At 35.6% G+C, this 25,861-nt stretch overlaps 1 protein-coding gene across 2 annotated transcripts in view; it reads right to left on the reverse strand.

Annotated features, from left to right (window-relative positions):
• The window catches only part of LOC145683295 (brachyurin-like), a 787,572-nt gene that overhangs the window by 637,025 nt on the left and 124,686 nt on the right, over nucleotides 1-25,861 (reverse strand). For both annotated transcript variants that reach the window (XM_081754655.1, XM_081754654.1), the window contains exon 2: nucleotides 18,642-18,729. In XM_081754655.1, the coding sequence (XP_081610781.1) occupies nucleotides 18,642-18,711 (70 nt within the window). In that variant the 5' untranslated portion in view covers nucleotides 18,712-18,729. The remainder of the gene's footprint in view (nucleotides 1-18,641; nucleotides 18,730-25,861) is intronic.

Below are 25,861 nucleotides of genomic sequence, written 5' to 3' on the forward strand. Positions count from 1 at the left end.
ACTTCACATGGGACTGATACTAGGTAGCTCTTGTTCGTTTGTTACATTACATCACTTGCGACTTCCAAATTTCGCCCTTGATGAGGGGCTGCGAAAAATGAAACCCCCCTACACTGAATCAGTTGGTCACGTCCTCCGCCACCATAAGTTTTATACATCTTTGCGCCCCACTTCGTACCGTATTCTTGTCACTCATTGCGGAATATAATTTTATATGCATTTACACATAAAGCCCCAAAAGCAGGGGAAGAAAATCGTGTTTTGTGTGTGTGTGTAATTTCTATCGACGAACAATATTTTTCTTATTCTTAAATTAGAATTGCGATTTTATCTTTTTGTTTAGAGGCACAGTTCCATTGAAAGGTGCTTATAGGGAATATGTGGTTCTTGAAGAAAATCATTGCATTGGTATTATTTAGCCATTTACTTTACTGAATTGTGATATAATTGTTCTCAATCTCTTTAAAACTCGTCTATAATGCAACTAAATCACGCAATATGCCTTTTTATTTTCGAATTATAAGTAATATTTCAGGACTATAATTTTGCTAGGAAAAATATGCCTTCATCGTCTTTCATGGCTTTGAAAATTTACGGAAAATGTATGAATTTAAGGAACATCGTTTCTTTCTTACTCTTTCCAATTTCCCTTTAAGTTCATCCTAGATAAAGGAAGGCACATTTTTCATCTTAATACCGTGTTTATATTGTATCAGAAAGTAAACAACTGTGTCAAGTGTTATATCACCTTAAACGCACTCTCGTGTTGCGGTACAACACCAAATGTGAAGAAAAATAAAAGTTCATTGTGATATGTTGAACTTCAATTCACCTTTTCCAGACATAAATTCAACTATATGAGCATACGAGGAAGACTTTTTTACGCGACAAATTGTCAGACATTTATTGGTGTAGTAGGAAGCGAATTTTAGATGAGACCTAAACAAAGACCGAAGGGATCAAATACTCCTAGCAGCTAGTTAACTCTTTCCTCCGCAATAGTGAATAATTACATAAATGTAATTCCGAAATCGAACCTATTGGAAATGTTTTATTATCTTGTCCACATTGTAATGGGTACATTCTTTTATTATTGGCTGGAACGACCAAAGTTCAAGAATCACAAATCATATTGATGCACAGAAAAATATCGGTAACCTCACATGCAAATATAAGAAATGCCGCCAGGACTTCTATAATGAAGAATGGAAAGCCAATAAATCACCATCACTTAGCTAGCACCTCGAACCAATACTTTTCGCTAAATGAAACTTCCAATGCGAAGACTCACTTTTATTGGGTTGATGCTCATACATCTATTGTCTGCAGTATTTCCTCATTGATTGAGCAGAGAGTCCGCATAAATACATACATTAAGATTGTCCCTATAGTAGGTTTCATTTCAAATGCAAGATATTTATTCCAGCTTTTGAACATAATCTTATCAAATAATTGTGTTTTGCAGGAAGCATCTGCCCCCAGGCAAATTTAGAAGCACATCGTGAGAAGATGAAAAGATTCTGCTGGAGTGTTCAACCTTTGCTTGTGGTTATTGCGAAGAATAAAAAAATCCAGAAGCAAATTTCGTGTGCATCGAAACTCAGTTATAAAGGATGGAAACAATTTTGGAGGCCATGGTTATCTGCTTCAAGTTTTTCCAGGTATTACACTTGCAGTACGAGAAGGAAAGTGAACAAATTTGGATATTCATCCAACAGCATATCTACAACATTTTACCCAGTGAGACAAGAATTTCACAGCTGTAAGTAGTTTAATAACGCAAATAAATTGCAACAGCCTTGAATAATATTTTTTGTAGTTGGACAAATATAAAGCTGTAAATGAATTTATGTTAGAGGAACTGTTGTAGAAATCAATAATGCGTATTTTGTTTGTTGTAAAATATTGACACTTGTACATAAAGCAAAATGCCGAGGTGTTATATATGTAGATGTAATGTCAGGTCAGTTAAACTGTTGTTGCAACATTTTTCAAATGTATCCACAATTTACACATAAATAGTGTGTATCGCTGCGGAGAACATTTGTGTGGGCGTGAATTTGATATTCTTAATTCTTTTCATAAGCATTTACATAAGCAGCACGGCTTCCCAGATGTTCTGTCTATTTCTCATGTTGCTCGAAATAAAATACATGTGTCTACACATAAAACAACTTGTGATGTTGATACTGATGCTGCTATAGTAGCAGATGAAACCATAGATGAAAAAAAAAATAAGAGACTTTCAGAAAGCAGCTTACCTGAAATCTATCAGGAGGCTATGAATTAAAAAGTGTTTTATTTTATAGGCAAACTATAAAGTGAACCGCATCTCACCAGAAAGCACGTCCAGTATATTTAACAGTTTGTAGAGGAGCTCTTGCGCGGCCGTATCGTACAACTTCTCAGGGATAACATTTTGAGCAAGTTACATATCAGACTGACGAAAGAATCGTCAAACAAGTAGAAAACATGTTCACTATTGTGGGATTTTCATTTCATAACTTCAATAACGAATATAAGCGATTAAAAAGACTGGAAAAAACTGGTGACCTTATAATGCCTCAGAATTACATCATAGGACAAAGGCAGTGTTACAAAAGAAAAAGGAAAAATAGTTTTAGAAAATATACCTGTGTTCGGCAATTTTTTTCCAATGAGACATGTACTAAAGCGGTTTCTGGAAAAGCCCAACGTCTTGTCGACATTGATTCATTTATCAGAAACAGCTCTCGAAGAGAGAAGTGTGCTTTTCTGATGCGTTCAAGGATGGCATTGGAGAAATATTTTGACATTTCCCGCCCAATTAACTTTCCCTTTGTTTGTTTATTACGATGATTATGGTACAAACAATGCTTTGGGAAGCCATGATGGTTTAAAGATGGTTGTTGCTGTATATACACTGTTGCGTGTTTGCCTCCAGAATTCATGGGGAAACTGGAAAACATATTTCTTGCTCAACTTTTCCACACGAAATACCGAAAAACGTACGGCTACGAACAAAAATTTTCTGTTCTCATTGAAGAATTACTCTTTTTGGAGCATATAGGTATCTTTATACATAATGGTGAAAATGAGATAAATATTAAATTTAAGGTATGTTCCATATTGGGAGACAATTTGGGGCTTTATTTGGTTTTGGGTTTTACGGAATCCTTTTCAGCCAGTTTTCCATGTAGATTCTGCTTAACTACGAAAACTGACATTCACAGGGAGGTAAAACAAGACTGTGATGCTTTATGAACAAAGGGATATTATGAACAACAACTTGTTATTGGAGATTGTTCCGAAACGGACATAAAAGAAGAGTGTGTGTGGCATGTATTATCAAATTTTCACGTTACAGAAACCTATAGCGTAGATATCATGCACGATCTGTTAGAAGGCGTATGTATTTATGATATGAGCCTTATCTTAAACTATTTTGTAAAACAAGTACGAATTTTCACCTTAGAAATGTTGAACAGCAGAATTGGAACCTTCCGAAGTACACCAAGTAATGTTAACAAGCCGCCACCTATATCTTCAGAACACCTTCGAATTAAAAAATTTCCTGTATCTGCTTCAGAAATGTTATATCTTGTACGATATTTTGTTTTCATGATGAGAGGTTTGGTTCCTTCAGATAATTCTGTTTGGCATTTATACATATTGCTAAGAGTAATCCTAATCATTGCTACTGCAAGAGTTCTTAAGTAAATTGTTCCGAATTGCTTGCTGTTCAAATTCAGGAGCACCATGAACTTTACGTATCGTTATTTGGAGAGACACTAAGCCCCAAACATCATCGCATGATACATTATGCACGTATAATTCGTGAAATAGGCCCACTTTTTAACACCTGGAGTATGCGTTATGAATTCAAACATCATCAATCTAAAAGGGTTGCCCAAGTTTCCTGCTCCCGAAAAAATATTCTGAAAACACTGAGCCTAAAACATCAGTTACATCTCTGTTATCGATTTGGCCAAAACCCCCGATTACATTTAGATCACGTATTAGGACGTGGATCAAGGGTGTTTCTAGTGAGAAGTAATCAGTTTCTCGACTATTCGACGTCCATGCCTCCTTTGCATAAAGAGTGAATTAGTGTAAGTTGGTGTAGATATAAAGGGTATGTGTTTCACGTACAAATGGTTGTCTTCGAAATTGAAGAAGACGGTCCAGTTTTTTACTGTATACATCAAATTTTGTCGGATGAATATTCCAACATTTTCCTTCTGTGTAAATGTTTAAAAACACTGGGATACAGCGAACATTATTGTGCTTATGAAATAAGTTTCACCGACCAGTGGAAATGTATCGAGATTAATAATTTTCCTTCTGGACTCCCTACTTATTTTAAAGAGATGAGTAATGGTGCCTTATACATTTATGTTTGTTTGTAATGTATTTTGTTATTCAACAACATGAAAGATTTTGAGAACTAATATTGTGACAATACTAACTGATATTAGGCCTTAAAGGGTATTAGCTATTGTTTAGAAAACAACATTGGAAGGGATAAATTAGGTAGGGCTTATGAAGCTTAAAGAAGTGAAGTATGAAATACAGAAAGGCATAAGTTAATATTACAGTAAACGGGGAGCAAAGATGTAAACATGGTCACACTAACGTGTTAGTTTTCAGCCACATTATGCTTTCCACTGACTTGGAAATCCTTAGAAAGTCAGGGAATTCATCATAGTCGCGGAAAAGTCGGGGAATTCTTGAAACTGATAAAACTGAAATTTGAGGCTTTATATATAGTGTGAGGAATTTACAGGTCTGCTGAGTTTATTTGTGCCTCACCTGGCTATTTGGTAGGTGATATATTACAAAAGAAAGTAATTTGGTTTACAAATCTCTTGTATCTTGAATCACACAAAAAATATACACATGTACACACAGCTTGGAAAGAGAATACCCACCTTTATTCGGCACATTCTTCAAACTTGGAAAAGAAACTAGACGTGGAGGATTTTAGTTCTCTTTTTATAGATATTATTAAATGGGTATCCCTATTAATAAAAACGAAACTAAAATTGTCCGCATGTGATTGGAACTGCTCTTTTGGAGCCGTGTCTACATGTGTAGATTAAGAAACTGTAGTTGGTAAAATTATAGTTGCTTTTTTACATTATATATAAATCTTGGAATTTGTAATTCTGAACCTGGAAAAGACAGAGAATTCTCCATCGTGAAAAAATCAGAACCCTGCGAACATGATTCTCAGAATGTAACAATTTATCCTTGTGTTTTTCTATTATCTACTGTGATCACTAATGAAGGCTTTCTGGATTCTATACTTTCTCAGTTCTTTATTCAACCTTCCTATCTATATATGCGTTCCCATGTTGCTGTTTAAACACTAATACTCATTAAACCGCAATGATGTTCTGCAAAGTATTATTTCCCAACGTATGTAGATAGATTTTAATGTCTTACAATTACGATTTTATATACAAAGGTTGATTGCATAGAAGTTACAATATAGTAATTTAATGAACAATTGGTAATCAATTAAAAATTTAACGATACTGTCATAACATTCAAGTTTCTATTACGGTCTCGTCTATCATAAAATTCTTGTGGAAACAGTTAAGTAATTTCTACTCGTGTTGCACTGCTCGTTTCGCCCCGAAATTTTCTCTCCCTCCCTCACAAGTAATTTTGGGGCTGTGAGTTAGGTTTTGGTGGCTTGAGGAAGATTGTTTTTAGCGCCAAAGTGTATAGATCATTCTTTTAAGTAGAATACCAGCAAAGGTTTTTCTCAGAGCGATGTAATTAGTAAACCATGAAGAGAGGTGAGCTTCTATTGAAGTTTCTGTAGCTCAGGATTTTGCCTGCAAAGACTATTATAAAGATGCCGCTGCAATGTTAAATCTTTTCTTCTGCTGTTTCTTATTTGAAATCAAGTTAAAAGCTACATAATACTGGTACAGTTACATATAAAATTGACTATCTTCAAATAAATGTTTAGTACGTATTTGAAAGTTTTATTACGTATACAGAGTGGTTCAATAAGAAGTATAGAGTCCCATACTGATCGGCTCATGACATTTTATGTCATTTAATTATTATTATTTATACATTTATTTACTTTGTTTCTTTGTTATTTGTTCTTAATTTCTTTACACTTATACCTAAAGCTTGGAGCAGACCGAATGTCAAAGTTGATCGATGGTGGTCTGTATACCTACATTTGGGCCACCATGTAGTTTATTGTCAAAATGATGTGCAATTTAGTGGACGACCATGACGGTAGTGATTGAAGCACATTAAACATATTGTCAAGTTGTTTTGTACTGTTGGATAATACCAGATGGTGAAACATTTTACACAATAGATGTATTCCTTGTGTAAAATCTATCAATAAAGTCTATCAAATTGTATATGAGGTCTGTTATATTCTTTAACAACTGGAAGTCCCCAGTAGGTTGTGATAAACATTATGTAATTAACACGTCCATGTTTGTATGTTAAATACTAAGTACAAATTTATTTTTAATGCAAATGTTTATATGGTAAATGTATTATTCGTTGTGAGCATCGGAAAAATGCTCTGCTTTTGTTTCCAAACAATGTGTTCTTGACTAAGTAAAATCTATAAGTGTCTGGTAAAAGTACAGTGTGTAAAACAGTCTCTAGTAGATTGTAATCAGAAAGTTTGATTGCTAATGTTCATGTTTTCATAGTAAATATTCAATGAGAAACATTCCTTTTAAATACTTATATGGTAAATGTAAATTTAGTTCATGTTTATTGTAGCTTCTGTCGTCATCTAGTAGGCAGATGTGAAATTCATTTTTCTCCACACTTTCGGAGGCGTATAGCTATGCCACTTCCCACTTCTGAACTTCTTTCTTAGACAGATTTTGGTTTCATGCGAGGAATCTCTGGTCTGAGATTTTAATATTGTTTATCAGACGCCCTGTACAATTTTTTACCATGGTCCTATCGTTTGTCGTAAATCACCCATTTACACTTCACTTATTCGAGGAAGTGATTCTGTAATAAGGAAGTGATCAAGAAATATACAGTTTCCGGCCGAGATCGCAGTTGAACACAAACAAGAGAGGAAATTAGTGCGAGGTATTACATGTAGAGAATTGGAAAACATTCACTGTTTTCCCACCTGAAATGTATTTTGAATATAATGCATGTTCTGAGAGTCTGTATTGTATTTGTTACTATACTATGTTTTCGTACGATAGAATAAAGGTTTATACTATATTGGTAACATATACGGAGCTAATTCAAGCTTCCGTAATGCAGTTTTTATTTTATTTATTTCTTTTTAGCTAAAACTTACACTTTTGTCCTTGTAGATAAAAATAGCAGTGTACCATTAAGAAAACAAAATACATGAAAGAAATTGAAATTTTGTGTGGTACTAGTTGAGAACTGTTGCTATTCGAAAGTAGGATACAATAGAGCAGAATAGTTCTTATACAAGAGCAAGGTAATATATAACTTTATCTTGTAAGACATGCCTCCGTTTCTCAGGACCAAACTGCGTTATGGAAGCCAGAAAAAGCGCTATGGAAAGCGTGTTGTATGCACTATCAATGCTATGTAGACTTTCAAGCCATCGTACAATAAGACACAGCTACAGTAAGGGATACTTCAGGATTGTACACCCATATGGAAATTTACGGCAAAAGTGTACCATCCAGAGGTGTCCCTTACTGTACAATATAGACTCTACAAATATTTTACGAACAACTATACAGTCTAGTAGGGGGTACAATATTGACTTTCACGACATGGTTCGACCAAATACATATTATAGTATATGGTACAATATGGACTCTCAACAGATAGTACGAACAATCATCAAACATAGTTGGCAGTACAATCCAACATCGTTCCAACAGCAATATTGTATAGTGCACGATACAATATGCACACCACGGATATTGTATTGCTAACAAAGTAATGTTGTTACAGTTGCCATGCTGTATGGTTGTAGACACGATATAAACAGCGAAGATATTGTCAGGTGTACCACAATCTATGGTCAAGATCACAACAATATATTGTGCTAACAACAATACAGTGTGGTAGAAACTGCATTCGTCGCTCTAATTATATCGTATCTCTAACAATGCATTACTGTTCCTCTTGCAATATATTATCGTCCTCACAGCAATACAGCATTGCATTTTCAACTATATAGTATGTGTATTGTCTATTTTTCATATGTGGTTTTTGCAACTATCCTGTATTATACTTCTAGCAACATCTTGTCTATATAGTTGGAAATACCAGATAAAACCGTTGTTCATTGAACAATAATATACTTCCTTTACCTCAACTTTATTGTAAATCGAGCTATATAATTTCATCATTATTTTATTTTATCAGTAACCTAGAAGCATGGTTATCACTTTTTTAACCATGCAGTATTGTAAGTGGAACCCACTTTCTGGTTTTTCTCACTATACTCTTTTTGCGTGTACGTGGACAAGCAAGGAAGCAACACAAAGCAAGGTTGCACGTAGACGCGCCGTGTTGCGGGGTCAATCCACACTAAGAGTCCAAGCTTTGGACTCAACAACTAAAGGATGGATCGGATCGCATTTGAAACTTTAGGTCCCGTCTCCATATAGCGCCGCTGCTGAAAAGGGACGTTGAGCATCTTAACAAATAAACAATCAAACAATAAACAATTGTTATAAACGTATAATTGAATGATACTATAGTGCGCGAATGTGATATCTAAATGAATTGGTTTAGCTCGTTAAATTAATTGTAAGTCCTGGTACGGTTTCGTTTTCTTTTCGGGTACCCAAGCCGCTCGTGTTAACGGATTCCAAAATATGTAAACAGAACAATAAACCACCTTCATATTTTATACCTTTTCTTTGTTCCTCCATTTAAAGTTACATCAAGATTGTATTCGTGTTCACTTATTATTACGTTATTACGTTATTATACGTTAGTGTGGACGTTATTACAAAATAATAATCATAACGCCATATCCTCTTATGTTTATTTTTGCTTACAATGCTACTGCAGGAGCCTCAGATCTATACGCCTATTCCAATTTAGCACACCAGAGTAGATTAAGTGTAGATAGAACCGGGTACGATCCTTGTGTTCAGTAGCTGATCTTGAAAGTAAAAGCTGGAGAGGAAAAGGGTGTCAGTGTTTTCCTATGTAAAATACGTAATTTGGACTGCGTTTAGGTATTTATAACATTAGTGATTTTCTAGTAACGCAACAAAATTGGGAGACCAAGGTTCCCTGACCCCAGCCTAGATTCGCCACACGTTGTTCAACCATTCTGAGTGGCTTTCCTCTGTTTCGCTAGTCGAATACCAAAATGATACCTCTATAAACGCTCTGGCCGCAAGATCGCCTGCATTTCTGTCTGAACTTTAGTCGTCGGATGTATTTAAATCTTGTAATGTAAACAGATTTAGGCTGCATTCAAATGCACACGCAGTCGAACTCTGGAGGGTATTGTAGACCTTTAAAAACAAAAACTACATTGATTATCATTTTACTGCGTGCAAGGAAATTGGTTTCTGGTCTTCTTTAAATATTAAAATATGTAAGAGGTATTTCAGTTTCACACGATAATTTTAACTGAGTCCAGAATATTCAACGAAAAGACATTATCTTTCAAATGACAGTACATTGCGTTTTTCTTACGACCAAAACTCTTTATAGGAACAAAAATATGATCGAGTACATTGACTAACAGAGTCATACTGCTAGTGGGATTCCTTACTTATTCGACTAAAGAAGCTAGTCTACCGAAGACTGACTGTGCTTGTGTGCAGTGATTACGTTCTGTGCATTGAAAAACACCGTAGTGGGAAATGGAGTTTACTTGGGCAGAATTAAATGATATGCATCTGGCATATGGTGCAGGTTTGGGAAATGCAAGGGTGGCACAAAGACTATATAAGGAACGTTTTCCAGAACGACGGTTCCCCCATCACACTACATTTACGTCAATTGATCGGCAGCTGAGAGAATCAGGTTAATTACATATTCACCGGCCTGATGCAGGAGGACCAAGAACAGTGAGAACAGCAGCATTTGAAGAGAATGTGACCAAAATCCCTCAAAAAGCACGCGGGCCGGTGGACACGTGTTGCATGTTCAGCACCAGCAAGTGTGGAACGTCCTGCATCAAGAACATCTCTATCCATAACATCCTCAAAGAGTACAACTTTTGCGTCCTACAGACTATCTCAAACGTGTGCGATTTGCCCGATGGTACCTGCGGGAGTGTGTAGAATCCGCAGTTCGCGCGGCATGTTTTGTTCACGGATGACACTAATTTTACTCGTGACGGATGTTACAATGCTCATAATAATCATGTGTGGGCAGCAAACAATCCGCATGCAATGTTTCGCCGAGGTAATCAGAAACGATTCACAGTTAATGTGTGCGCCAGTATAGTGGATAATGTCTTAGTAGGACCTTATGTATTACCTCCACGACTGAACATGCATACTTACAGTGTATTTCTTCCAGAGGTACTCCCGGAACTGATAGAAAATGTCCACCTTGCAGTTCGGCGACAAATGTGGTTCCAGCATGACGGACCTCAACCCCATCGGCCGCGGCGTGAGTACTTTCTGATATGTTTGGAAATCGATGGATCGAGCATGGTGGTCCTGTAGCATGGCCTCCTAGATCACCGGATATGACACCTATGGACTTTTACTTATGGGGACACATGAAGGAGTTGATTTACTAGACACCAGTGGAGAATGAATTGGACATTGTGGGCCGCATTGTCGAGGCTCTCGCAAGAATTCGTGTTAACCACGACGTTTTTCTTTGTGTGCGAGACGAAGTGCTTCGACGCTATCTCTTGTGCATTGAAGTCAATGGTTCACAATATTAGTAGCTTTTGTGACGTTGTAAGGTACAAGTGAATTGCAAACACCATTTCCTGTATTGGCTCGTCTTCTTCTGTCTTTGTTCTTTGTGTATTTTTTTGTGTGCTTGGAAGTTATGTTTTACAGCATTGCACGCCACCAACTATGCCACTAACATGCGAATCACATTCTCGCTGGTTCCAGGAGGTCATTTATAAACTGCCTCTTACGTATGTTAATACTATACTCCACAATGCTGCATATGTTAACATATATTTGTCCACGATAATTTATGTACATTTTGATAGCGGGTTTGCATCTTGTTTCAATAGCTCTCAACAACTCTGTGTTATGCTTTAGCAACACCGCATGAACCTCACAACAAACCTTCGACTGCATATTCACAGTACTTCATATTCCGAACTTCATTATTTGGCACCATCCGTATGTGGCGGTTATGCAACCACACACAGCAGGTATACAAGTGTTCACCATTCTGTATCCGTTTGAGTTAATGTCTTGGTACAAGGAAGTACTGTTAACAGGTGACGAAGTCGTCCATTCATACCCCATTCGAGCCATCTTCAATCGGCAGATTATCCGGGAATCACTACGCTCCTTTGGGGAATCCCATTCGCAGGTATTGCAAGGTTATGAAACATGCATGTCTAACCAGAGCAGGTAAGACTTCACTGGTGAGTTTTCAAACCACACCCTCTACGTTGAATAGTTTCTGAAATATATGCCTTTGAAAATCATTTCCAACGGTTTCGGCGCCTTATATCTCCGGCACAACGCGTTTCCGGACCCATATTTACTGAGCTTTTTTGTTTCTTCGTATGAGGGGATTTACCTCCCGAAGTGTGTCGGTGGAATTTTTTGACACCCAGTATATTCCACATCAAGTTCTAGTCATACATTAGTGTGGGTTTACAATACGCTAATACTGCTCAATTGATTTTTGACTACTGTTTTCGTGGCATGGTGCAATTTTCCGTCTATAATCATCAATATCAAACCATCTTTGTACTGTTTCGATATCTCGAACGCTCGATAGTTTACACTAACAGGTTTGAAGATAACATGCCTCTACTTACAATTAGGTCTTATCAGCTGTATGAAGACGACAGATGTATAATCGACAACACTATTGGTTTAGATTGTTTAAGATGGAACACAGCGAATTCTTTCGTTAAGATTTATAACAAATTCTTTTGCCAGATGACCAGCCCAGGAGTTATTAGGACACAAGGTTATCACATAATCCATTTCGTGAAATGTTCAGAGAAAAGGCTAAAGCAAAGATTCTAGTCTAAAAGACAGCGGAACCGTGTCACAAGTTTGGAAGCGACAATATTTAGCTACAACAACACTAATTGGGACACTTCTAACAATTGGGATCGTATACAAGACTGGTTCACTTTCTTGGAAGAATCCAGTTGCTTTTTTGTTTCCAAAACCCTCTCCTTTATAAGGTTCCAATCCGCACTATGTGGTCTAAGTTAACCAACACCTTAGAGAACAGATGCTTAATAGTTTTATAAATTCAAGGTCTCTTAAGCTACATGCATATGGGTAACTTACCCACCAAGAAGCTAACAAAGTTCCAAGTAAAGCTGTCCAGGGATCCAGCACTTGCAGAGTAACAAGTGAAATTTGTACTTTCTGATTTAGCCCAAACATGTTGCTAATTAACTATAAGTATTACCGAGAAGGATAGTTATATCCTGTTACCGAGAAGGATAATTATATCTACGTTTACCCAGAAGTCTTATTTAAAGGAAGAAAATACGTGCATTACTAATTCTGACACACTGTTCTCCCACATACAAGCAGACATTGATCATACTGCTTTAGGTATAGTGCGAACAGAATATCTTATTCCGAAAGCAAACGGGAATTAACATTAACAATGCTTTGTGCACCTATGATGTTAGAGAAATTTGTACACCTGAACAAGAGACCTTAAAGTCTCCCAAAGAAAAGGCTGCAGAATTAGAAGAGTTGGAAGTGTGGAGTTGGAAGAGTAGAAAAGTACAAACGGCTTACAAATGGCCAAAGAGAAACATTAGAAGAAGCTAAACAGAAGTACAAACGGCTAATGTTAAGCTTAGGCAGAAAGAAGAACAAGAAAACGAAGCAAAACTCTTATTCCCTTAGCATTGGATCGAATTGGATCTATATACTTCTTATAGTAAATATATGCTTACAGTTCGGGAATTTAAAGACTATAAGCACTTCGGAGCTTTGGTAAGCAAATTAGGGACTGGAGAGAGATCTCTTACGTTTATTAAAGCATACTGCAAATGATTTTTTTCATATTGCTTTCCACAAGAGGGTTCTTCCCAGCTAAAGGATTTGTTTTCGTAGAACTTAAGGCTTTTACAAATGTTCAACTTCCGTACAATTGGTCACTCCTTGCAACAATAAAAACTATTGTGTCTTGGCACTATTATGGATTTTCTTTCCCTTCGGTTAATTGTTTTAGTTTAAGCGATCGTCTTTCCAACGTAACACCGCAAATTTAGCGTGAGTTAGAAATAGAAGATGAGATCGATTTCTTGCCAATGAGCAGTTTGGTATCTTCTTTTAATGTTCTGGGTTGCTGCAGGTCAGATCCTTTAAATTAAGGGCAAGAGTTAACGGTTGAGACTATTCATGTAGTCAAATATAGAAATATGACACGTTATGTGTCCAAGTTTTTCTTCTTGTAAGTTTGTATGTTTGCAATTATTGGCTGGAGGGCGAGATATTCGATAATCTTCCAGATTTAAGTCTTGAGTTTAAAGTAAGCGAGAACTTGTTAAGGTTACACAAACTAAGCAAAAAGGTACGGTTTGGGTTTACTAGTTTTTATTTGTATGTGTGTTTAACTGTTGGTGGTTTTATAAATTAGAACATGCAAGAGAATTGGGAGTCCATCCGAATTCACAGGAATAGTGGTCAAATGTATTAAACAAATAGCCTGTAGACAAAAGGTACGCTGCGTTCTAAAGTTTGATGGCTTCGAGGATATTACAGTGTCCACCTCCATCTTTTGGCAATCCTCAACAATAGTACGTCCACAAATACCACATTATGCATTATTCATTTTATAAGTACCACACTATGGAACTAACTACATTTCTCTTACAGTATTATCAAATTCTGCTTTATCTTAGCTTTTAATAGATAGCATACTATAAAGAACTCACATACATTTAAAAGCTAAAACATAGCGTTATAACACACACGAAACCAATCGGACTTTTAAGTACTTATTCTTGTCTTTAAAAAATTCCTCGTCTACTCTAACTTTTAATAACTAATAACTTTTTGGAAAGTATGTGCATTATAAGTCTCCAAGCCAAGAATCTTAAGAATTGTAAAATGTCTCTGTATTGGGATATATACATCCTCCATTGTACGTGCCTACGCATACATCTTAACATACAGATCCAAAGATATGTACTGATCCTTCAACAGTCATCCACGCTAAATGTTGTAAATACTTTTAGTTCCAGAGAGACAATTTGTATATCCATAAAAGTGTACTAGCTATGCATCCCCATACTACATATTGTCGTTATATTTAGAGAAACAATTTGCATTTGTCTAACCAGGAGAGAGAGAGAACATTTTGTATATAATAAATCGATAATCTTGTATAGGATTTAAATTCTGGTTCTCTTTCTAATTACATTTCTTTGAACGATCTTCCTTTGGTAAAGAGACATAGAGTAAAGAATATAAGCGTTGTTACTACTAGATTGGAGAGAAAGTGGTTCTCCATACATCTGGGTTGTCTGTGTTCCTGCCCGATAAGTACAAGAAGTTATATAATCTTTCTGATTTTGAGTTAGTTAATAGTTCTAGCGATAGTTTGTATTTTACTTATAATGGTAAGGAATTCTTAACGACGAACAGAACGCGGCATAGTCTTACTTCCATACACCTCCTGTGGAAAGCAAAGAAGAACGATTAGCTTTGGATCAATCTTCTACACAAGTTGCTTTAGTCTCGGAAGCTAAGAAGACTATGCGAAAAAAAGAAAAAGAAGTAGTTTAGAGTCAGCATTTGGATTCTTCTGGTGAGGCAGTTCAGAATGAGAAGGTTTCTTCTAATAGGAATAAGAAACAGTATGCTAACAGGTTCCTATTAAAGATAGACATAGAGATTGTATTTTTTTATTAAATAAATGTCGATATCATAAAATATAAACTTCTTAAGTTATCGGCATATTTTTATTAGCTTCGATATATTTGTGCATAGACGCGATTTTCTTCCTTTTTGTGTTGAGATTTTACAAAGTGATGCAAGTCCAGTAACAGGGAGCCTAAAAATAAGGTGACCATCCATCTCTCTTACAATCGAATCTATAATTGTTTATCTATCCGAGGCAAAGTTACTCAACTGGGTTTTAAGTTTTTTAGCAAGTACCGCCAAGAAATGTATTGTTCTTAGAAACCGAGCAGATAAGCCACAAACAAGAATGCGACATTCAAACTATGTTATTCCGTCATAACCAACACTCTCTTCTATTCCCATTTTCTTCCCTAGCCACACCCAGAAGAGTCATTTCCTGTTATTCTTTTGTGAAGAAAAAGAGTGTAACAATTACTTGTAAGTAGGAGTTTCGAAAAGTTGTTGCAATACCTTGTACTAAGTATGTTGCCTAAGGTTGCACAATAGCTAATAAGAGCAATTCCATATAGTGAGATTTTACAAGGTAATGTCGGAAATAGGGAGCCTAGTAACAAGAGAATCGAATGCAATGTAAGTGCCCATCGATGTTTCTTACAAGTGAATCTATAATTGCTTTATCTTACGGCATCCGGACCAGAGAGTGCCATTTCTGTAGTTGTATCCGGGTGAGTACGCATCACCTTTCGGTGGAGTCATTCCAATATAAACGCGAAGTTACTAGTCCTAGAACTCTATTTCCCAAACGACAAGCAGAAGAAGAGAAGGTATTATAAGGACTCCAAAGAACTATAGACAAACTTTTTTGTTATCTAAGTTTACAAAAAGAAGCAAGCGAGGGAGAAAGACATTTAGTAGTCCTTTTAAAAAGAAGAGTGTCTTAGTACAGTTATTTAGTTAAAGTATTTTAAGAAGAGAAGTTAGTAAGGCTAGTTAGTAAGGAGTTAGTTAAAGAGCCCCTTGTGAACCAAACAATCTTAAAATTGTAAATCGACCCAAGAAAGGTAGCAAAAGGGTTCGAATTGAGACAAGTGCTTAAAAAAATAGTGCGCTTTTAACAGTTTGTGTGTGTATGTGAGTGTGAGTGTTCAGTGCTTTTCTTAAATGGAGTACTACGATTTTGACAACCCAGTTATAATCGAACCGAACTACAATGTGGACGAGAATCTAGAAACAATTGGCGACAAAATATTCAGAAACGTGTTTAAAATTGCCGATCCGAATGACGCCTACGGCGAGTTTTACAAAATACTAAAAGAACAAAACTTCTCCGAAATTAACTGCATAATTCGTTACGGCAAATACTAAACCCTGTCTTACCAAAGGAATTATAACTTCGATCAAAATATAAGTTACTAAGAAGTATACCTTAGAAGCACAACAACGAGTAAGGTTCTACAAATCCAAAATTTGGCATTATATAAGCATCATAAGGCAGAAACACTTTCTCGACGCAATTTCTAAAGTGGATAACAGTTCTATGTGGAAATTAATAGAAAAAACCTAAAGAGAAACAACATCGCTACAGTCTCTTTCTCCGGACAATATTATAGAACGAAAGTGCCAAAATCAAAGAACTAGTGGCTTTGGAGTAAAAATATGAAAGATCTTATAGGTTTTTTTTGTAAAAGTTGGATTGTAACTGGAGAAGAATATACCGGAAACAGAAGATGAAAACACAGGATTTACCTACATCCATTGACTTTGAATTGGAACCTGTCACCAGAGAAGAATCGCAAAACATCATAAAAATATGGATTGGCAAAAAATTAAGGAGAACATGGAGTTTCGGTTTCTTCCCTTAAGAACTTGAGTGGTCTTCTTATAAAAAGTTTTGTGCTATATTTTTAGTTTGTGTATACAGAAAGGATATATTCCAGGTACGCTAAAACAATTTAGAATAACTTCACTGTACAAAGTAGGTGATATTAACTTGCCTAGTAATGATCCTATGATTTCTAGTCTTCTTACGTTTCCAGATTGTTAGAGAAATGTTTGCATGAGAGACTGGTCTACATTTTAGAAGGGAATAAATCCTTTCAAATAATCATTATGGATTCAGAAAAGACAAGAATACAGAAAATGCAATATTAGAACAATTAAAAGAAATGCCAAAGAACAACAAATTTAAGATCGCAATCTATTTATATGTAAAGAAAGCATTTGACACAGTACCACAAGGAAAAACTTTTAGCCAAACTAGAAAGAATAGGATTCCAAAGTAACGCTCTAAAGCTAATTAAATCATTCCTCTCCAACATATAATTTAAAACAGTGTTTAACGATATGTGTTCTAATTTAAACAGGTTACAATGTAGTGTACCCGAAGGTTCTTGTTTGTTCCCTTTATTCTTTGCTATTTTTGTAAACAGTATTGGCAAGTTAGATTTGGAGGGAAAAATTTTATTATTTGCTAACGATACATTTTCTAATATGGAAATTACATATTTAATTGATGGTTACGATACAGATAGTCAATACGTCTGCTTCAAATAGTCATTTTAGAACAATAACATCATACCACCGACCCAGATTAGTAATAATGATACTATAAGGTTTTGAAGTAGGCAACGTTTAATTTCTGATTTAATACTTCTATGGATGTGAAACCCTTTCATTGTTTGTAATTTTAAGTTTCCTACTTACGTAATATGCAACAGTTCCAGTCTGCCCCGCAAAGGTTTGTCAAAAAATAACTATTTTAATTTCAATCTCGTCCGCCTTATATATCAATATCTTACTTTTACTGGCATTAAAGGCTCCGTCCCATAAGCACCTGATTTCCCCTATACCTCAACAAATTTCTTAATACTAATATCATAGATCCTGCGTTGTTAAAACCTCTTATATATGGTGTGGTGTATGTGATATTTTTTTATTTTGCAGAGGTTTTGCTAAACTATCAGTCCTGCTACGAGTTCGTTATGAATATTTAATGAAAGAATTCACTTTTTTATATGATGAAGCTGCTTTCTTTACGTAAAACCTCAAACCTAAATTACTGCATTTTTCTTCTGTTTGCGGTCGATTTTTCAATATATTCAACATCTCTATACATAGGCGTTCCGCAACCTGAGAACTCCTAATGCTTTCCAGGTAACCTATATTATATCATTTCAAACAATTTGTAAACTCAACTTTTCAAATGATTCAACGGAAATATCATTTAAACAATGCCATTAATTACTATATATATTTGAATTTGATAAATTGTTTTTATCTAAGGCATGCTGTTAGTAGGCTAGGGAAATAACTGAAAATAGGAATACATATTTAGGTTTTATTCAGCTACTGATTTATTTGGGTTAATTACTGTTCAGGACACAGTGGGCGTTTAACATTTGTAATTGGAAACATCCAGAAATTATATATGTTTCAATTTTCCAATTGTTAAATGTTTTGTAACTATACCCCAATATTTGCGTGTATTCTACTACATACATTTTACTATAATAAGAGATGCATTGTAGTTTGGAGGTCCTTCAGGATAAAAAAATATAAATAAATATTTCTTGTTGTGGCAATAGGTGCATTTAAATTAAAGCGTTAATTCAGAGTAGTCATTCTTCGGAATGCATTATTCGTTATTTATATCTTAATGTAAAACTATGTAAAATTTGAGTATTTATTTACCTTCACTGTCAATAAAAGCTGAAGTGGTAAACCGGCATACAATAAGATGAACAATGATGGTTTTAATCATTGCCGTGTGTTGAATCACCTACAAAAAATATTCATACTTGTACATATAAAAACAATACAAATAATTACTTATTCTTACGATATAGTTAAAAATTGTTGTTTTTGAAATGTAGGTCTATGATATTTTAGTTCATATTCTTACTAGTAACAACATTATCCTTTTTTCCTATTTATCACTACAAGTTCTTACAATTGCGATCTATACTAAACTTGTAGCTTATTTTTAAACCTTCGTAGAGCTAAAAGATGATTTAATTCTTTTCAAAATTTATTGATAGTAAAATACCTAAAATGAAGAAATGAATAGGTCATTTGTTTCAGTTTGCTTTTAGTATTTTAATCAATATAGGATAAACATTTACAAACTCATTAAGTAATATTATATTTTGAATTACCTTTTTAACTTATGAATATGCAATGATACCGAACTAGGTAAGGAGTATGGGTTTACAAGGATTGTCATTTATAACCTGCAGTATCTTCTGAAAGGGGCAGCACATATATGCTACGAATGCTTACCCCTCTCCAGAAGAGTAATCGCGAGTATGGTGCAAGAGAAATATTATATCACTGTGAACTAAATGAAGATGAGTTTTTCGGTAAAATAGTAAACATTGATGAATGCTGACTTTATAAAGGAAAAAAACGACATTAGCAAACAATGAAAATACCCCTTCTCCTCGTCCCTAAAAAACCCAAGTGCAGAAGTCGGCCGCCAAGGTGATGCTATCATTTTCTGTAATTGTGAATGAATCATCATGACAGATTAAATACCACAAGGGCAAATTATTTCTGGTAATTATTATTTCCACCTTTTAAGTTACGAGAGTTAGAATGAGTTACTGATAGCACCCAAATACTCAACGTACCTATTACTAAGTGACTTATTTGTCTTCCTAGAAATGAGGTGTCTACTCAATATCATTTTGGCAGTATGAAGGACATCATTTCTGAAATTGAACAGTAGTTTTAAAGCCAAACTGCAGAATTATACAAAACGGGTTTCTGGAAAGTAAAAATGTTTCTTTAGGCATGCTTACTACATAGAGAAGAACTAATTTCATCATTGTTTCGGAGTTGTCCAAAATGCACCTCTTTCAAGTGAGATTCTTGCATGAACTTTCTGGCACGCCCCTCGTACTATGTATTGTTGAAATACTTTATTCCATTAGAAATAGATCACAGTAGGAAAGATGTAAGTTGATCTTTATTCCACAACACATTATAAAGATGCTACACTACACGACCCATATTTATCTCATTTGCTGAGGGTTTCAGGACAGATGAGAGATGTACGTAGAGCCCTAATTTGTCATGTAGCGAGAGAATACTATGATGGAAAAAGTTGAATTGTACTTATAAATATGTTTGTGACGAAAGAATGTAGTATAGATAAGCAATCTGCTGGATTTGTGCCGAGGTATATCAAAATGGTTTTTCACATTATTTATATAGGAAATCTGTAAATATCTTGCTTAAGTCTGTAGCTATCGTATGAAGAACTATAAACTTACCGTCCTGGTTATATTAAGTTATACACTTTTGACGCAACGTGGGCGTTGTGAAAGGTCGGCGAAAAGTCAATTTAATGTATATTTCAGTAGTAGAGTATGGAAGTTGGTCCGATATTCCAAGGAAACTGGTGTCACTTTAGAATCTGGAGCCTATTGTAGATTATTTGGTTGTATACCAAATTAGCTTACTAAATTGGAGGCACTCATCATAAGTTATTTTTACTTGTTAAGCATTACTTAGGAGTTTAATCCCAAGTTCTGATCAGCCACCATGGCGTAAAACATCTAGTCTCTTTGTAGGTGTTGTATTTAAATTTCTGAGGCAAGGGTATCAGCGGATTATAAATAAATATGTAAATGTTTTAGAATGGAGAATAACGTGAGCGCTTAATCTTATTTGCAATAAAGTGGGATTGCGCTGAAATTTACTGCGACCATTAGATTCATAGAATAACTAGTTTCTAAGTTTTTTTCTTATTTAACTTAAAGTCACCACTGACTACAGCATTCGAGAAAAGCTGTAATATGGATTCGAATTTCTGTTAACATGTATGTGTTTTCCTAATGTTACTAAAGCTATATTGCAAGCATATTTGAATAGATAAATATTCGGTATGATGATAGAGATCTTAGTATATGACATATAGAAGTTGAGATAAAATTAAAACTTGAAGAATATATGAATGAAGAGTGTGGAGTTGTTTACGGCGGGTAAAATATGATAGAAAGCCTAACTCAAGATTCAAGGAGGGAATCCAAATAAAGTATTTTGGATGTCGTATCCGTTTTACAGCTCTTTCTGTGTCAGATTGTGTAGAAGAGATTTTCGAACTTTCTTGGGAGAAAAAAAGGTAGTTTACTGAAGATGAACAGATTAGTAAGAGTCCTTATGTCAACAATGATTCTAACGATGCAGTGCGTTTTTGAAATGCATATTTCATTACTGACCATACAACAATACAAAAGATATTTCCCTGAATAAATTCAGATTATACAATTCACTCTGGGCGTGATTGTTTCTCTGATGGTTAGATCATTAATGACCATTCGCCAGAGTGGGAGCAAGCTTAAATCCATTTTAATCTGGAACTGCATTACGCTTTAGCAATTCCAAGTTCACATTAACGCTTTCTGGTTAACTTGCAGGGTGTGCCCATCACTGTGTTGCTAATGTCTGCATATGTTTCCTTTGGATCATGGATGAGTAGAACAAGAGACATCCAAAACTCTTCCCGGGTTAAAAAAATCTCCCACGCGATTGAAACCTGACGAGTTGGTGGCTCCTTACTCAGCCGTTCATTATGCATATTTATTCAATGTGCTTACTTTTGTTATTCTGCTCCGGTTCATGGATTCAGCACAGATACTTGCCACCAAGTTAATAACAATGGTATCTGACATTCTTGTTCACCAAACACGATAGATGAGACAATAACTGGTTAACTCAGACTTTGTTTCACTTCTTCCGCACCCAGTAGCGTGGCAATTATGGGGAAGTCGTGTGGCAATTAACATAGGGCACCAGTTCTATATCAATAATCAAGATGAGACGATCAAGCCTTAATTCCATTTACATGTTAAATTATTACGTGCATTTAGATTCGGTGTAAATGGAAGTTCTCGCAACACTGTACAATCTTTCCCAGACCCTATCATCTATATTTATGTCTATCTATCTATCTATCTATCTATCTATCTATCTATCTATCTATCTATCTATCTATCTATCTATATATATATATATATATATATATATATATATATATATATATATATATATATCTTTAGCTGCTTAAGGTCTATTCTGGTCAAATTATATATATCGCTTTTCTTTTCAAACAATCGAAATTTAGTTGTAATTTGGAGTCTCTTTTAATATTCTACTTGTGATTTAAAGTAAAAATTAATAAAACAATATAATATTTTGATATACTCTCTTCGTTAGATCATTTTGGTTCATGAAATATTTACAAAGTCTATGTATTTTCTGTAAAATGACTCTTATTTGAAAGGGTGTGAGATTTGATTCCACCATTTTACATTAAAACAGTTATAAAAAAGTGTTTGAGCAATAAACTCTCTTTGAATCGGAAAAACCCACGAAAGCTTCCATCTGTGAAGTCAAAAAATAAAATAAAAATAAAAAAAAATGTTTTGGGTCAAATCCGGTTAACAATAATAATATATTACAAGATATATTAGGATAGAGGATTCTATTAATTTATCACATACCATATCTATCGTTTTGGATGATTTATTACTCGGTTGACTGACAGTTCAATACACAATGACAGAGAAAGTGGTATAGTTCTGTGGTGATTTGCGTGTATTAGTAAACAAAAGAACTGAGACTAGAGTTAAAAACATCACCTCGTGGGCTGTGCAACGAGGAGATAACCATATAAACATGTATTTTCTTATACATTTTCATTGCTGTAATTTCCTTATTATCCAACCGAATTTCTTCAAATGTTCACCAAATAAATGTTAAACTCTTTTCTTTTTATTTGTTAATACAATTAAAGTCAGGAATATATATCAACATCATTTTACTTCTTGCGCTTCGACCAATTAAAAAATGAAAGAAAGAAAAAATCCCGCGGGAAAAGTGGATCTGGTGAGAATTTTACGAATCGTTTCAGCGGTTAGGTCTATGTTAGAGTTTGAATATCCATTACACTCAAAAAATATAAAACCATTAAGCTAAATCCATTTAAGATACATAGCACGTCCAGAAAGTAAGTTCCGTTTCAATTTATCTCCACTGCAGCGCTACGATCGCAATTCCGCACATGCGTGGTAGACGCTCTGTATCAAGGAGAAGAAACGGGCGCCATTTGAAGTTCGCTGTCAGCCATTTACGCTTTGTTGTGCTTGTTTAAAATGTGGGTGTTGTTTGAAAATCCCTTCGCTTGTGAAATCAGAGCGGTGATTCTGAAGGCGAAGAAAGTGAAATTTATCGGCAAATTGGCGATGTTTACGGACAAAGTGCGATGAGTGATTCAATGGTGAGAAGATGGGTCCGACAATTCAATGAAAGACGTAGTGACGTGCACGATAAAGAACGAAGTGGGCTCCATCTTTGGTTACAGAAGAACTGGTTCACGCGATTGATGACAAGGTCCAGGAAAACCGCAGGTTTACAGTTAGTGCTGTCAGTATGGAATATGGTATGCTTGGCGGTCAACACTTCAACAATGACGACGAGCTGAAAGAAACTGTTCCCAACTGGTTGAAGACACAGGCGGCAAACTTGTATGAAGAAGGAATACAAAACCTTGTGCCACGCTATGACAAATGCCTGCAAAATTTCCGCAGTTATGTGGAAAAGTTTTTTTAAGAGCTGTAGAATTTTGTGCAATAAATATTTTTCTGTATCTGTACACAATTTAATTTTATTGCCAAACGGAACTTGCTCTCTGGACGTGCCTCGTATTTAATTATCTCGTGAAAATTAGAATGTATAACATTGTAACTTTTCTTAAAAAACAGCAGATAAGCACCCACTGAAAACAATAATTGAGTTGCGCTTCATAAGTACGCTATTCCAAACTAAGAAAATGAAATGAAATCTTAAAGTTTTACGTCCCACGATTGTGTCGGTTAGGCTAAAGGAGACAGTGATGATGAGATGTGAATGAAGTTGTACAAGGAAGAAAGTAGGAGGAAACGGGAGAACCTTGAGAAAAGCCAAGAGTACGGTGTTTGTCCACTACAAAGTCCACAGGGCACGATCTGAGATCGAACCAGGGACCCCAAGCACCGGAGGTATATTCTCTATCATTGAGGGACCACGCCCCTTCCAAACTTTAGGAATTCAGTACTCAAACTTAAAGTAGTACACCTCTAACCTCAGGACCTCATGCAGAAGAGGAATTGTGTTGAATTCTCGCAGACAATTAAATCTTTAATCGGCTAAACTAGCCGCCCCTCAACACTCCCTTTGTACGATTATCATAACCATCATAATTCATTCGAATTGTAATTCATATTTGCCAACCTATTGACAAACTCCTCACGTTGTGCCTATAGTTTTCGGGGACGAATGCGTTGTGACGCGGAGAAGTTGCTTGTATCCATTATCTGAAATGGGTAGGTTTCAATAAATCTATTGCACTAGGGAGAGGAGAATTTAGTAAATAAAAAAACATTGTATGTGTAAATCTCATGTATTATAACCAATTATAAGGTGGAATGTGTATTGTGTTGCTGTTACGGATATGTCCTAATAAATTCAGTTCACAGTACTCGAGTGTCTGAAGATTTGATCAAAGTTAACATTATAGTTGAGGTACACATAGCTTAAGATGTTCTGGCTGGTCCCTGGAGCGACGATTGTTCCAATCCTGGATTCCTCTCTGGATTACGTTTGGTAATCCGTGGACAGTCGCAGGTCTTAGTTCTCGGTGCTGACCATGGACGAAATCTCGTTCTCATGTCGACCGGAGATGTAAGCTGCTAATGCTTATATTGACAGGTTGGCTTTATAACGAATAGCCGACTAGAAGCCATCCATAGCCATATTCCATTACTTGTAAACGTCGAATCCTGATTCTTCAAGCTCTCACCTAAAACTCTAATGTAGAACTCCGACCTCGATTCAATGTAGATTTCGCTTTTATTCTTCTTTCCAGGCAATGGAATTCGTCGTTTCATGTCTCGACGTTGGTTACCTCAACTATTGGTCAAACTGTCGTTGCAGACCTTGTCACATCGTGACCGAATTCCCAGATAGTCAATCTTTGCGAATCTGAATATTATGCCGTATTCAAATTGTTATTGTGCTAACAAAGTATTTTTCATTACATCTTTCATAAACTCAGACTTACATGAATTTTCTCAATTTCTAGTTACACTATACTACGAGCTAGCGTCTCGATAGTATTTAATGAATATGAAAACACAACCATGCGTAACTCGATTACATGAACAAACAATAACAATAACACGTGCTATTCCAACATATCACAATTTCACATCTTTTTTGTAAACTCTTAACTCAAAACTGGACTTCGTTTAAATTAGAATTATGCCAATCACCAATAAATAACTTATAATAATTTGATATTATTTTCCATGTATCTACACTATGTACAATAACCAACTTCTGCTGTGCATCACACCCAATCTGCTCCACCTTATTCACAGTCGTTACCTTCTGCACTCAACAGTCACTGCACTATTCACAGTCAACTTCCACTAAACCTGAAGTTTAAAATCCGCACCTCCACCAAAGTCAAGACCCGCCCTTACAACCTCTTTACACGGATCTCACAAAACTAGCCAACCTATGGCCGAATTATCACTAATGGTTTGACAGAATGGCTTGGAAACCAATTCCAGACGTCATAACGGCGGAAGACATGGTCAAGAAAACGGGCAAAGGTAGAGGCAAAAAATATCAGTAAAAGTAATAACAATGGCAGAAGAAACAAAAATTTTATAAAGGCGATAAAGTATCTTCATATGATATAAGAAGAAGCACGGTGCATCTACGTGTTGGAATAATCCAAAAAAATTAGAACCAGGGAAACGCATAGATGGGCTCGCAGGCCAAAATGAAGCCTCGGGGCTATTTCAGAAAAGCCGGCACGGGCTACACAGAAACAAAAACAGTGAAAAAACGAAGACATTTAA

This window comes from Thermobia domestica, chromosome 4 (genome assembly GCF_964235325.1).
Source record: "Thermobia domestica chromosome 4, izTheDome1.hap1.1, whole genome shotgun sequence".
NCBI lineage: Eukaryota > Metazoa > Arthropoda > Insecta > Zygentoma > Lepismatidae > Thermobia > Thermobia domestica.